This window comes from Platalea leucorodia, assembly GCF_965183815.1.
Source record: "Platalea leucorodia genome assembly, chromosome: 5".
In the NCBI taxonomy this organism is placed as follows: domain Eukaryota; kingdom Metazoa; phylum Chordata; class Aves; order Pelecaniformes; family Threskiornithidae; genus Platalea; species Platalea leucorodia.
The window spans coordinates 59166849-59180253 of NC_138827.1; the positions used below are offsets into that span (position 1 = coordinate 59166849).

The 13405-nt window shown below is 52.8% G+C and overlaps 1 protein-coding gene across 8 annotated transcripts in view; it reads right to left on the bottom strand.

The window, feature by feature from the left end:
* Positions 1 to 9322: 9322 nt before the first annotated feature.
* PCBP3 (poly(rC) binding protein 3) overlaps positions 9323 to 13405 on the bottom strand; it is a gene marked incomplete at both ends in the record, with an annotated part of 41390 nt that continues 37307 nt past the window's right edge. For all 8 annotated transcript variants that reach the window (XM_082311686.1, XM_082311691.1, XM_082311690.1 and 5 more), the window contains 2 exons: positions 9323 to 9359; positions 11145 to 11314. In XM_082311686.1, the coding sequence (XP_082167812.1) occupies positions 9323 to 9359; positions 11145 to 11314 (207 nt within the window). The remainder of the gene's footprint in view (positions 9360 to 11144; positions 11315 to 13405) is intronic.

Consider the following 13405-nt stretch of genomic DNA (forward strand, 5'->3'; position numbering starts at 1 on the left):
GCGTCCACTGCGGCACTCCGGTCAGGTGGTGAAGGTGTTCCTGCCATGGGGATCAGGGTCTGGAGAGCTAGGGGGACAATCAAGGGAGATGGTCAGGGCTCAGCTGAGGCTCCAGCACTGGTGTCTCCCCCTCCCAGCCCCAGCCATGCTTTGGGCTACGGGGACATGTGGCCCCGCACAACACCCTGAGCACAACTCTCCAGCATGATGCTGAAATCACCCACACGCTGAAGCCAAGCCTGGGCTCTGCTACACCAACACAAACCTGCCTTTGCCACTGGAGCTCGCACCCGAACACATCCTATGCGAGCACCGTGGGCTGCCAGGTGAGCTGAGGTGGTTGCCCGGCGTGCTGCGGGTTTGTCTTGTGGGCTCTCAGTGGGTGCTGAGAACAGCTTTTTGGGAGCTCCAGAGGAGCCATCTGAACATGTCAAGGCCACAGGCTCTGTGCAGGGAAAACAGCTTGACTCCATGCTGCATGCAGGGGGCTGTCCCTGGGCTGAGCATTGCCCCTGCCTGCCTGCCTGCATCTCTCTACCTGCATCTCTCTGCCGAGCAAATGTGGCTGCGAGTATGGTAACTGAGGAGAGCTGGTGCTGCTGGTCCCCATCAGCCCAGGCAGCGAGGTTTGGGAGTGATGGTCATGGGTGAGTGCATCAAGGGGCTCGGGGTGATGGGCAGGAGTCAGCAGCCGGGAGAGAAGCACTGGGGAAGGGTACGCACCCTTGCCCCACCTCTGCCTTTGAACAGTGGAAAGCCTGTGAGTAGATTTTGTGTTTGGTGTTGTGCTAAGGGAAAAAAAGCACACCCTGCCTATGTTCTAGCCGACAAGGAACCATGGTCACGCGGCCCCAGGCTGTCCCAGCACAGGGGGATGAGCATCACAGGTTGAATCTTGCATCCCAGGTACACGAGCACACGAACATGAGCAAACGCTTTTTTCAGTCCAAAAAACCCCTCTGAGTATTGCTGCATTTAAAGATGCACTGCACCATCCTATGCATCTTGAAATCATTGCATTTCAGCCTGAAATATTTGGAGGGGCAACCTACTTGAGGCAAGAAAAGAAATATTAGTATGCAACTGAAAATTTGTTTTAAACACAGAGATGGCCATTTCTCTGGGGTGTCACGTTTGCATCTTTAACTGGCTTTTTATAGGCAGTGAGAAGCAGCACATCGTTCCTCTGCAATGCTCCCGTAAGAGATTTGGGAGCATGGCTGCGTGCTGAGCAGCACACAACAACGTCCCTTGGGAAAACCACAGCACCGGCTGCAGCAGTAGCCTCAGGTTACGTCATTGCAATGTCTGCGTGGGAGCTCTTCCCTAAAGGACCCCACCAAGAAAAACCCCACACCACTAAATGAGAGCTTTTGGGTGAGCGTGTCATGAAGCCGTCTTGCTCTCCTTTGCCCTGGGAAATCCTGTTGGATTTCCATTGCGGTTTGACCCTAAGCCATGCACGCAACCCTGAATTCAGGAGTAATACTACTCCATCCCTCCAGCCCGCTCTCCCCGAGCTCTTTGTGCTTGGCCGTGCTGCCAGCTGGCTGGTGGCCCACCACTGCCGCGCCACTATGCCTGTGCTCCCTGGAGCATGCTGCGCCCCGGAGTCTCATCTGAAGCATCAAAACCCAGAGAGGCTCCAGAGCCAAGTGTCACTTGTCCCCTTTTTGGTCCAGATGCAAATGCTCTTAGACACAGGCTTTCCTCCAGGAATAAATAATGCCATTGAGATGCTGCCCACAGGGAGCCAGAATACAGCGCTCTGGGAGTGCTTCAAATACTCGAGTCCTCATGCACATCCCGCCTTTCCCTTTCAGGATCAAAGCAGTTCCTTCTAGAAACAGCATGCGTGTTTTAAATCACCAACAGGCCACAGTTCAGCATGGGGCTCAGCAGCAAAGCCTCCTCCTGCTGCTCCATTTTTAACTCGCTTGTCTCTGAGCTGGTTTTGTTCCCCATGTGTGGAGCCAGCATGAGCATCATTTCTGGGCAGGGACATCCTTGCGGTTAAACTGCCTAAACACGGGTGTGGGAATCCAGAGCCAGTCTGGTTTCGCACTTGGCTAGATTTAGTCTGCGGGATGCTTTCTGAGCAATCTAGTGTCTCTTGTTCCTCTTTGCAGGACAACTGTGCTGAGGCGGAGCAGGAGGGGGCGGTTGCACATCTGGAGTCAGCAGAGTTGCACATCTGGTACATTTAGTACTTCCTAAAAGTCACTGCCACGTTACCCTTTGGATAGAGGCCTGGGGCTTGATGCATAGCACAGTGAATTAAGATCCGCAGCTGCATTTTTTTTGAAGGGAAAGCAAAAATAACCCTTTCAGCAGAGGCCCAGCTCCCTGTGATGTCTGACATGGGAGCAGGGGAATTGCACCGAGAACGTGACCTTTCTGCAAGTCATTCCACCCTAAGCTCTGGGCTCCCGCCAGCTGCAGACACTCCTGCTGCGAGCTAAGGCATGGCGCTCCCCGCCTGTGCACGCCGACCTCCTTGGGGACAGCGAGGGCTGAAGACCCTCGGGACCTCTCCAGCAAAGCCTTGTCCTTCTGTTGCGAAACACTGGGCCAGGGAGACTGAATGGGCTTGGGCCAGTGTAAGGTGGGGGCTTGTGCCACCAGCCTCGTTTCTTGGTGCCACCGGTATAACTACAGAGCGTGGGAATGCCCATTGGCCAAGGGAGCTGCTAGCCATGGTGCTTGCCCAGATGGGCTAGGGCGTCTCCATGAAGGTCCTAGCACTGATGGAACCGTTCCTGCAGTGGGACACAGTGCCAGCCACCTGCTAGGTGGACATCACCGATGGTCACTGGTGGGGGGGAACACAAATACCCACCCCCTTCTCAAGTCCAGCAGCATGGCACGGCTTCTGCAAGCGGATGGAGCAGAGGCTTGGAGCACCCCACACCCAAATGCTGCCCACAGCCTGGCTGGAGCAGGATGTCTGCAAAAAGCTGGTCAAGAGGGACATCTAGTGACCAGCCTGGAGGGGCCCAGGGCCGGGGAGCAGGGGTATGTCCCCAGGACTGGGGGCTACAGGCCCACAGTGTTAGAGGAGATGGGCTGTGGGGCTCAGCTTCTGCAAACAGCTTGAGAAAGGTGTCAGAGAGGGTTTGCGCTGAGCCTGCAACATCCTTCCACCCCTGTGGGCAAGAAGAAAATGAGATTAAGGATTCATCCCTTCCACAGCACAGAGCAATCACCCACCTCTACCCACCCTACCTCTGCTGGCACTGGAAGGGGGAAATTACCCTTGCTAATGAACCATGAGCTCGAAATTAGCATAATTAAAAGTGACTAACATGAATACATAAAAAAACCTGAATTACAGCTAAAAGAGGTATTAAATTTAAAGAGTCTCCCTGGTAAAAGTCACTTTCCCTTAGGGCAAACAATCTATTTTTTCCAACCCCATTTTGCAAATCTAGTGATTTGCAAATACAGTCTAGGAAAAAATTGCACATAACAATACTCCAAACACTTAATTTTGGGGTCATGACCTGGGAAGGATATGAGGGGGAGTGGAGACCTTCAGCTGAAGCCCACAGGGCCGAGCATGGTCTTCAGCTGGCCCCTCTCTGATGGAAACCCACCGTGCTCCAGGGGCAGGGGGAGTCATTGGACCAATACTTTCCTGCCAAAGTAACAATTTCCCACAAAAATAACACATTCCTAAAGAGTTTGACTTAGTAATACTGAGTTGGTTACTTCCAGAAATGTTGAATCATTCTGTATGGATATAATGAGAGAGAGAAAAGCAATGCACTAAAGCTATTCTGTTGATTAACTGGGACGTTCACCTTGTATTGGATATTCATTCCAATATTAGAGATGTGCATGTATTTTCCCAGTCGTATGGCTGTGGATGCATCACTGGAGCATTTTAAGTTCATATAAAATATAAACCCAAGATATATCACAAGTAAAAGCAAAACATTGAGGCTCCTTCCAAAGAAAACAGCAAATGTCCTTTTGAGCAATACCAAAGAAATCAAAGCTGAATTTGATACATTCTTTGTGATTTTGTTGTTGTTGTCATCAACATGTTCCCAGGAGATGTTGCCGTTGTTTAAACACCTCTTTCTTCAGGCCTCACTCAAGTCCAGATAATGATGGATAAGCTGCTAGATTCCCACATAACACTGGAGTTTTGTTTCTTTTTTTTTTTTTTTTAATTTGCAAAATAACCTGGGAAATGTGTCCCCAAAGAGAAGTCGCAAAGTCAAAGGTAATGTCAGAAGGAGGGATGCCTCAGCCACGCCAGTGTGACTGCATCCTTCACTGCACCCTCGCCTTCAGGATCCCACCCGATGCTTTCCACAGGCTCCCCTCTCTCCAGCCCTACAGCAAAGGGCTTAGCTCCTTCCCACTCTCTCTAAAACCTAAATTCACAGGGGGGAGAGGCAGCAGGCCGGGCTGTATCTCTCCCTCTGCCAAGGAGGGGATTCCTAAGCAATGGGAGACAAATAAGCATTTGCTTTATAGCGGCCCAGTATAGATTTATCATTTTTTGCATGCCCAGTTTAAGAAATCCCTGGCTCTGTTTGCAGGAGGACTGGCATTTCCCAGCTAGAGCTGCTCAAGTGGCTTTTTCTATAATAAATGGTATCCAGATAGCTAAAACAAAAAAGAATCATAGAATCATAGAATCGTTAAGGTTGGAAAAGACCCTTAAGATCATTGAGTCTGACCGTTAACCTATCACTACCAAGTCCACCACTAAATCATGTCCTCAAGCACCACGTCTACCCGACTTTTAAATACTTCCAGGGATGGAGACTCAACCACTTCCCTGGGCAGCCTGTTCCAGTGCCTGACTACCCTTTCGGTGAAGAAGTTTGTCCTAATATCCAACCTAAACCTCCCCTGGTGCAACTTGAGGCCGTTTCCTCTCGTCGTACTGCTTGTTACTTGGGAGAAGAGACCGACCCCCACCTCGCTACAACCTCCTTTCAGGTAGTTGTAGAGAGCAATAAGGTCTCCCCTCAGCCCCCTCTTCTCCAGGCTAAACAACCCCAGCTCCCTCAGCTGCTCCTCATAAGACTTGTGCTCTAGACCCTGCACCAGCTTTGTTGCCCTTCTTTGGACACGCTCCAGCACCTCGATGTCCTTCTTGTAGTGAGGGGCCAAAAACTGAACCCAGTACTCGAGGTGCGGCCTCACCAATGCCGAGTACAGGGGCACTATCACCTCCCTGGTCCTGCTGGCCACACTATTCCTGATACAAGCCAGGATGCCATTGGCCTTCTTGGCCACCTGGGCACACTGCTGGCTCATGTTCAGGCGGCTGTCAACCAACACCCCCACGTCCTTTTCTGCCAGGCAGCTCTCCAGCCACTCTTCCCCCAGCCTGTAGCGTTGCATGGGGTTGTTGTGACCCAAGTGCAGGACCCGGCACTGAGCCTTGTTGAACCTCATACAGCTGGCCCTGGCCCAACGATCCAGCCTGTCCAGGACCCTCTGTAGGGCCTTCCTACCCTCCAGCATTAGAGCAAAAAGCAGAATTGTGATCAGTTTGGTACATTGAGGCTCCTTTGCCTGCTCAAGTCTCTTGGAAATACCTAGAGATTTAACAGTCAAGCAAGCAGACATCATTCGGATAAAGTGAGCTGAAATATCATGGGGAGAAGGCAAAACCCAGTCCCAGGCTCTGACCTCCAGGATGGCACATTTCAGCAACAGTCCTTAAAAACCACGTCCTGAGCAGCATTGCTTTTTATCTAGGTGCTGGAAGATTTGTGAGACTCTCCTGCTGCTCCATGCCAAGCCGAGGCAGCAAGGACTGCTGCCACAGTGCTCCTGTAAGGTGGCCGCTACCACTGGGATGGTCCCTTCCCCCCCCCCCCCCAGCCCCATGCACTGTTCCCCAGAGCACTCCCACAAGCCCAGGTCCTTGCTGCAGTGTGCGGCTTGACACAACAGCTCGGATACTTGGCTGATGCCAGAGCGATGCTCGTATCTGACCTCCGCCCCTTCACCATCGATTCCTGCGGTGGCTTTACTGGCAGGCACAGTCTCGCTGGGTGATGGACGTATCGCAGAGGGCTGGGATGGGGATGGTACCCAGAGGGGGATGTTATCTGTGGGTTCACTGGCATGGAGATGGGTGTAGAGGTATTGCTGCAGTCTGCTTCTCCTCTCTAGTAGCCTCTGAGCTTGGTTGCATCTGGCAGACCCAATCTGGCATTTGCTATTTTGGGCAGTGCTGTCTCAGGGGAGGTGGCAAATAGCACAGGGAGCACGACACACACAGAGCAAAGAAATTCAGGGCAACCGTGATCTGCAGAAACCACAGGTCCCTGTGCGAAGCCATTTCCACATTCACAGAAATAGCACACTATTAGGGTCTATTACGTTCAGGCCATACGCGTACAACAGATGTACAAGCTGCACAAATGCATTGGCTTGTGATGGATTTCTCAGTCTTGGTCGACATGCTGCTGCTGCTGATTTCTGACTGTGCCCTGTGTGCCAGTGCTTTAAAGTGCTCCTATGTGTCAAGAAAGCAGTGCAAGAAGAGGCAGGCTGCTTTCTATGTGCCTCCATCCCCTGCAAGATCCCCTGCAAGATCCCCTGCAGCATGCTCCAGATTGTCCTACAGCCCCATGGGAGAGCTGAGCCACAGCAGGACAGGCTGGCTCCCTCCGTGCACCATCGCTGTCCAAGGGGGGCATCACCCCAGGCCACTGGCTGCCATTGCTTTGCTTGGGGGTGGTGGCAGTGGGCTGTGGAGCTTTTGCTGGCTGGCACATGCCCTGGCTCACCACCCAGGCTGCCGTGGTGGCTCTGGCATGCTGACAGTTGAGTATTTTCATGCTGGGTCTCACACACAGATATTTTGTTCTTTCAACAGGAAAAATACTTGGCTAGATCAGAGTGAGGAACAGGAGAGAATGAGGAATGCCAGTTGCCCACAGCTGACTTACCACCTTGGCAGGTGGCTCTGTGCTTGCTATGGCCAGTCTGCAACTTGAGGGAGGCAATATTTGGTGCCTGGGCCCCCTCCCTGATCCAGCGTCAGCACAAACACAAGGGAGGCTGCTGCCCCTCCCTGGGGGAGCTTACTGGCTCCACCTGAGCCCCAGTAGCACTGCCCAAAGCACTCGCGCTCCCTGGACAGGGAATAAGAGGATGCTCTTGAGCATGTTTAGATGTTGAACCACATGGAAGGCATGGCTGAATCCAAACTGCCAGGGAGAGCAGAGCAACGGGTTGGGAACAGGCAGCAAAGCATCTTATGAAGTAGCTGGAAGCATCTTTAAATGCAGAGGCTTGAAATGCTCCAGAGAGCTGAGCACACATGGGTTTTATGACACCTAGGCTGAGTGACTTGCTGATGCTCAGCGCCAGGGGCTGGCAGCCACCTCCACCTTTCCAGAGCTTTGCCAGCAGTGGGCTCCTGGGCTGGGGGAAGGGACCTCTAAGGAGAGGTGACAATGCTGCCTGCTACACGCAGGGAGCAGGCACGTGCTGTCTTGCTCAAGCAAACTCTTCTCTTTGCCCCCTTTGAGCTATGCTATCATCTCTGCCAGCTGCTGAGCAGCTGCACTGGCCCCTGCACTGGGGCTGGAGGCCATAACCCCCTGCCCATCCCTGGCTGCACTGATGCAGTGGCATCACCTGGGGTCCACACAGTAGCCCAGGGGAGCTCTGAGCGTGCTGCATGAGTGCCAGGCAGTCAGCACTTAGAGCCAGGAGAAGTCGTCTAGCATCCCAGTACGAGAAGGGAGGGGAGCTGCCAGCAGCACCTGCCAGCACTAGGGGAAGAGGAGAGGGAAAGGCCATGAAGTCTTGGGGCTCAACTGGAAAAACAATATATTTCCCATGTGGTATAGTGCAAAAACGTATTGTGTGGCTGCTTTAGCTGCCTGGGGACATGGTGTATCATGATCCCCTCATTTGCAATATGGGAAAAACAGGTACCATACATTTTGTACAGTAGGAAATTAACTGATGGAAAATATATTTGGTTTCCCGCTTGAGAGGTAGGAGAGAGATGTAAAGCCTGGAAGCAGAAGGCAGGGCTGGGTATAGAGGGTCCTGGGAAGGGTGTGGGGCACAAACATGGCAGATCTGTCCAGACAAGGGGACAGTGGGGGATGTTGTCATACTCTAACTTGTAAATTAATCTCAGGGAAAACCAAAGCATTGTGCAAGTCAAGCACCCTCCCCTTCAAAAAAAAAGAAAGCCTAGAATCACTCAGGAAGTGCATTGCTCAATGGGGACCTTCTCTAAATAAAATAACAGATGATGATGATGACAATAAATAATTAATAATAATAATAATAATAATAATAATAATAATAATGAAGGTTTTGTATAAAACCCCCACTTTCCCTCCAAGCAGCTAAAGAGGTGTGGAAGGATGCAGAGGGAAGGATGGGGCTGGAGCCGGCAGGGCGACCCAGGAGAAGAACAGTCGGAGCCCATCGGTAGCAGAGCTGCACAGACATTTATTGAACACAAACAATGACAAACACAGCTGGCTCACAGAGCTTCCTGAGCTATCGTCCAAAGGTTTTGCTTGTGGGGATTGTCAAAAGAGTGCTTTCAAAGGCCCCTGGGGGTGTGAATCCCATACAGCTGAATTCTTCTCACTTCCAGTTGCTCGCTAGTTAAAAAAGAGGACCATTTGTGTGTGTGTGATTCCCTTCATTTAGTATGAAAATGACTTGTCTGGACTCTGCCACATTGCAAAGACAGATGTCTGCATGCGCATCGGCTTGGCTCCCACACATTCTGCTTCCCAAATAACATGGGGTGAAAACTAAGCCTTACCCTGAGGGCAGGGATAGGAGGTTGCAAAGGTGAGCCAGGACAAGCAAAGTGAACGAAGCGGGAGCATCAAAGGGTGAGAAAAGTAAGTACTCTGAAGCACGCACAGCTCTGAGCGGCGTCACACGTCCATAGGCTACAGCAAGTACCGCCAACGTCAACTCAAACGTGTAAGTAGCTACGCTAGACTGACACTAGAGACCCCGTCATCTTCTGAAGTCTTGCCAGCAGAAAAAAACCAACCCCCCCTTCCTACTCCGAAAAGCAGATGAAGTAATAACACCATACGCTGAAAACAAGGACCATAACCAAAGAGTTCGGGAGCAGCCTCAGGAGCACAGTAAGGAGCTCGTAAAGAAACGTTCCACTGTGTGCATATGCATGTGTATTTTTATATATATATATATATATATTCATTAGTAAAGAAAAGAGTATCTGTGGAGGCAAAGGGAAGACGGTAAATGTACAGGCAGTACAGGCTGGGTGGAGTGCCGGTGGCTGGAGAGGGTCGGGTGGTGCGGAGTGGAGGATGGTGGGTGGAAATTAGAGTGTGCCCATTCCAGTGACCTCAGACGTCAGCCTAGAATAGACAGGGGCAGAGAGAGGGGTGGGAGGAAGACAAAAACAAGCACTTAATATCTGGAGCAGAAAAGAAAATGAAGACCCTGCAGGGCAGCGCTCCTCCTCTTGCCTACGCCCCGCTCAGACGGGGGGCAGAGCATCACTGGGTGGCTTGAGCGCATGGGGCTTGGGGGTCCCAGTGGAGGGCATGAGGGGCTGGAGCATAGAGCTAGCTCAATGGCTGGCTGACTTCCCCTCTCATCGCTCCTGCCAGGTAGTGCCCGTCCCTGGCACTGCGTTGTGGCAGAGGTGCCACCCAGCAGGGGTGCTGGCAGGAGACATCCCAGCACACGGCTTCTCTTCTACCAGCATCCCTCCCATGCAGGACAGGCAGCTGTTCCAGCTCCTCTGGCTTCTTCGTTTTGTTCTGGTTTTTGAAACTATGGGAGAGGCTGAGCTATGCCCATCCTGCCCCCCCATTGGGTCATCTCTGCCTCCGCCACAGCACAGGCTGCAGCTCAGCCAGCCCTTCCCAGTAACGAAGAGCCACTCGTTTTTCTTTTCTTTCTCTTGTCTCAGGAGGTGGGGAGGATTTTCAAGGAGCTACAGGGAAAGCTGCTCAGCTACGCCTGTGGGCACGGGGCTGGCCCTGTCCCTCTCCTGAGAGGCTGGAGAGATGCCATGGGTGTGGGCAGCAGGACAGCGGGGCAGGATGGGATGGTGGAGGTCTGTTGCAGGTTGGGGCTGAGGTGGGTTGGGTGCAAGGAGGAGAAAGCACATACAGACCTCACTGGTGCTCCTAGTCCACACTCCAACGAACGTCAGAGTCACTGCCAACAGCCCCCCATCCTCAGGACCCTGCCAGCAGCCTCCCTCAGCCGCACACATCCTGGGCTGGTGGCAGTCTGGCATGGCACCAACTCTGCCCGTGGCAGAGGGCATGGACAGGCAGATGGCCTCAGCTTGCACAGCTGTGCCAGGCACGCGTGAAGCCAGCGAAAGGCCCTGTCTCCCCTTAAGCTCCCCAACCACGAGTCTGTAGATGCAGGCATACAGGTCTGCGTGAGCACCCCGGACACGGCTCACCGCCAGCACAGAGCTGGTCCCCCACCCCTCTCCAGCTATGCCTCCCCTATACACTCCTCTCGCAGTCCCTTGCTGGACCGCCGGTCCGCCACGGCACGGGCAGCATCGCACCCCAGCTGGAGGCATCGTCAGGAGCACTCAGCCCCTGCAAAGGCCTGATGCGCCAAGCTTTTTAGCATGAAAAGGAAGCAATCAGGCCGTTCCCATGTCTTGCGTTCATTGGACTGATTATTTTCATTGGATGGAGGAAAGCCTTTGGGAGGCCTGGAAGCACACGGAAGAGGCTCTGAGGCAGCAACAAGCGATGCTGGGATCCCAGAAAGCAGGTCCCAGGTGATGCCTCCGCACCACCAGCTCAGCTCTGTCCCCGTCCCCGTCCCTTGCCTTGTCCACATGGAAAGACAGCAGCAATTTTGCCCACCCACGAACAAAATCCTCGAATGAGGGTGACAGGTGGGCAGGCGACCGGTGCAACCCGCGGCTGCTCCACTGGCAGCGAAGCATCTCCCGGTCCCCAGCAAAGCACTAGTGGGGTCAGAGGTCCTGCTGGTGACGTCTGGTCCCCACTCAGAGGTCTCAGCAAGCCACCATCCATCCCAGCTGGCCTCAGGAAGCCCCTCCTCGCCTGCGGTGCCAGGAGCGAGTGCTGCTCCCACCACACTGGCAGGATGTGTTCGGCCGTGGTGGGAGGTGGTGGAGTTCGGCTGGGGGGTCTCACCTGGCGTTGATGAGGTACTGCGCGAGGCTGATGTTTGCAGGGGTTCCTGTGATGGTAATTTGGCGCTCTGATGACCCTTCCGTGGCATTGGCGATTTTGATCTGCGCTCCTGACATCTGCCGAATTTCATTGATTTTGGTCCCTTGGCGTCCGATTATGCAGCCTATTAGCTAGAAAAAAAGCACGGAGGGAACGTCTGAGAAGCAGCAGCTCTGGCAGCCACCGGCCACCGGCAGGACACGAGCACAACTGCACGATGCTGGCCAGAAGCCCTCCTCCCTCTGCCCTGGAGCACGAGTGACCTTAATGCTCATGAAAACAGGAGAGGGACAGCCTCCCACCTGCATGGGAGCACAGTCCTCCCAGGACACATCCAGCAGCCTGCCCTGCTCTGCTCTTCGTGGGGCAAATTTCAATTATCCACACATGATGTCTGGCATCTCAGAGGGCTTCAGTAAGGATGAGGCATTATACTGGGCTCATTTCAGTAATAATAATTTTCATGGTCTAATAGTTGGTCCCTGTTTTGCAAGGGTCTAAGGATGGGAATAAATCACGTTTCAGACTGTGCTCCGCACTTATCCCCTCACTAATCACAGCGAACCTGAAGATGGTTATACAGGGCGCGTTACTAGAAGAAAACAAGCCTGCTGCCTTCCCTGGGGACGGCCCAACCCCAAGTACCCCCTCATCAGCCGATGCAGCCACACATCATTGATAGCTTCATGTTGTTCACCCCATCCCAGACTTCTTCTATCTTGCTGGGACACCCTTGCTGCCTCTGTTACCTACTTCAGCTCTTTCAGTGCAATGCAAGGGCTCACTGGCATTCACACCATTGACAGGAGAGCACCATGTGGCCGTGGCACCAGCAGAAGAGGAGAATCCTACTTAAAAACATGTCTTTCACACTCTCATGAAAAAATTAGAGCCAGCTGGAGGCTTGAATTTCCTCAGTTGCCTGCCCCTTCAATTTCCTCAATGGTCCTCAATGGCTTGAATTTCCTCAATGGTCTTCATCTTTGCTTTCACTCATTTGTGCATCAAACTATGGTTCCCTGAAGCACCTCCGCACCTTGGTAACATATATCAAGATGTTCAGCTTTACCAGCACAGGCATGAGGTGTTTCTGTATACCTTTCTTGGCCATCAGCATTTGAGCTCCTTTCCAAGGTTGCACTTGGGAATTTTATATGTGGGACATTAATTTTGGCAGCTGCTAGATTTCTGTCACTGTAGAAGTGGAGACAACTACTCCTTCAAATTTTCACTGGTCCTGTTGTCAGACTATGGGGCTACCTTAGTGGTTTGTCCCATACAGACCTGAATATACACCCCACTGCAGTGCTGGAAGGGTATCAACTATCTCAGGGGCTGCAGCATGATGTTCAGCCCAACAGCCACCCAGCCTGGTCTTCACTGCACAGAAATAACTCAGAGATGCTTCAGCAAATGAAAATCCCTTACAGCTAGAACCTGCTGGAGAGCCCCGAGGAGCCAAACCTATTTGGAGAGATGTTCAGCAACATCCAAGCATCTCTGCACATTGTTCAAGTTTCTCCTGACAGTCAGAGGAGTGACAAGATGAATTCCATCATCAGCTTTCCTCCAACTCTCCTCTCTCTGCAGCACAACCACAAGCTGATCTACACCACTAAAACACACCTGTAGGCCCTTTGCCTTACAAAACCCAAACCTGTCCTCTGCTTCCTGGGAAGGTGGGAATGAGAAGTTAAGAGCCTTCAAAACGACAGGAAGCAGAACTGAAGAGGTATTTTTCAGCAGGCAGAAAGATGCAGGCGATGACACTTAACACTGTGCAGGCCTGATGAGAGCCGGGCTTTTAGTAAGCGAACGCTCTGGGTGCTTCCGGATCCCATGGCGGGTCCCATGGTGGGTCCCTCAGCACGTTAAAGGGGAGGAAAGGCCCCTTTCCAAGGGGTCACTTGATATTCCTGAAGATGCTCTCATTGATGCCAGGGCCACAGTCCCCCACACTTGACAGACATGGCTGTGGTAACCTCAGGAGTGCTTGCAGAGCTCCCTGCAGCCTGCCGGAGGGGGCTCCTCGCTGGATGGACAGAAGCAGACCCGGGATCAGCCCTGCTGCCATCTCCCACAGGTTCCTCTGCAGAGCCCTCCTGCAGCGGGTTGACCCCAGGGTGAAGCATCTCTGAGGGCTTCAGCTGGCAGATGCTCAGAAGCTGTTTCACTGCCACATCTCTTGGGTGGAAGGAGGCCTCACAAGCGCCCTGGAGGAG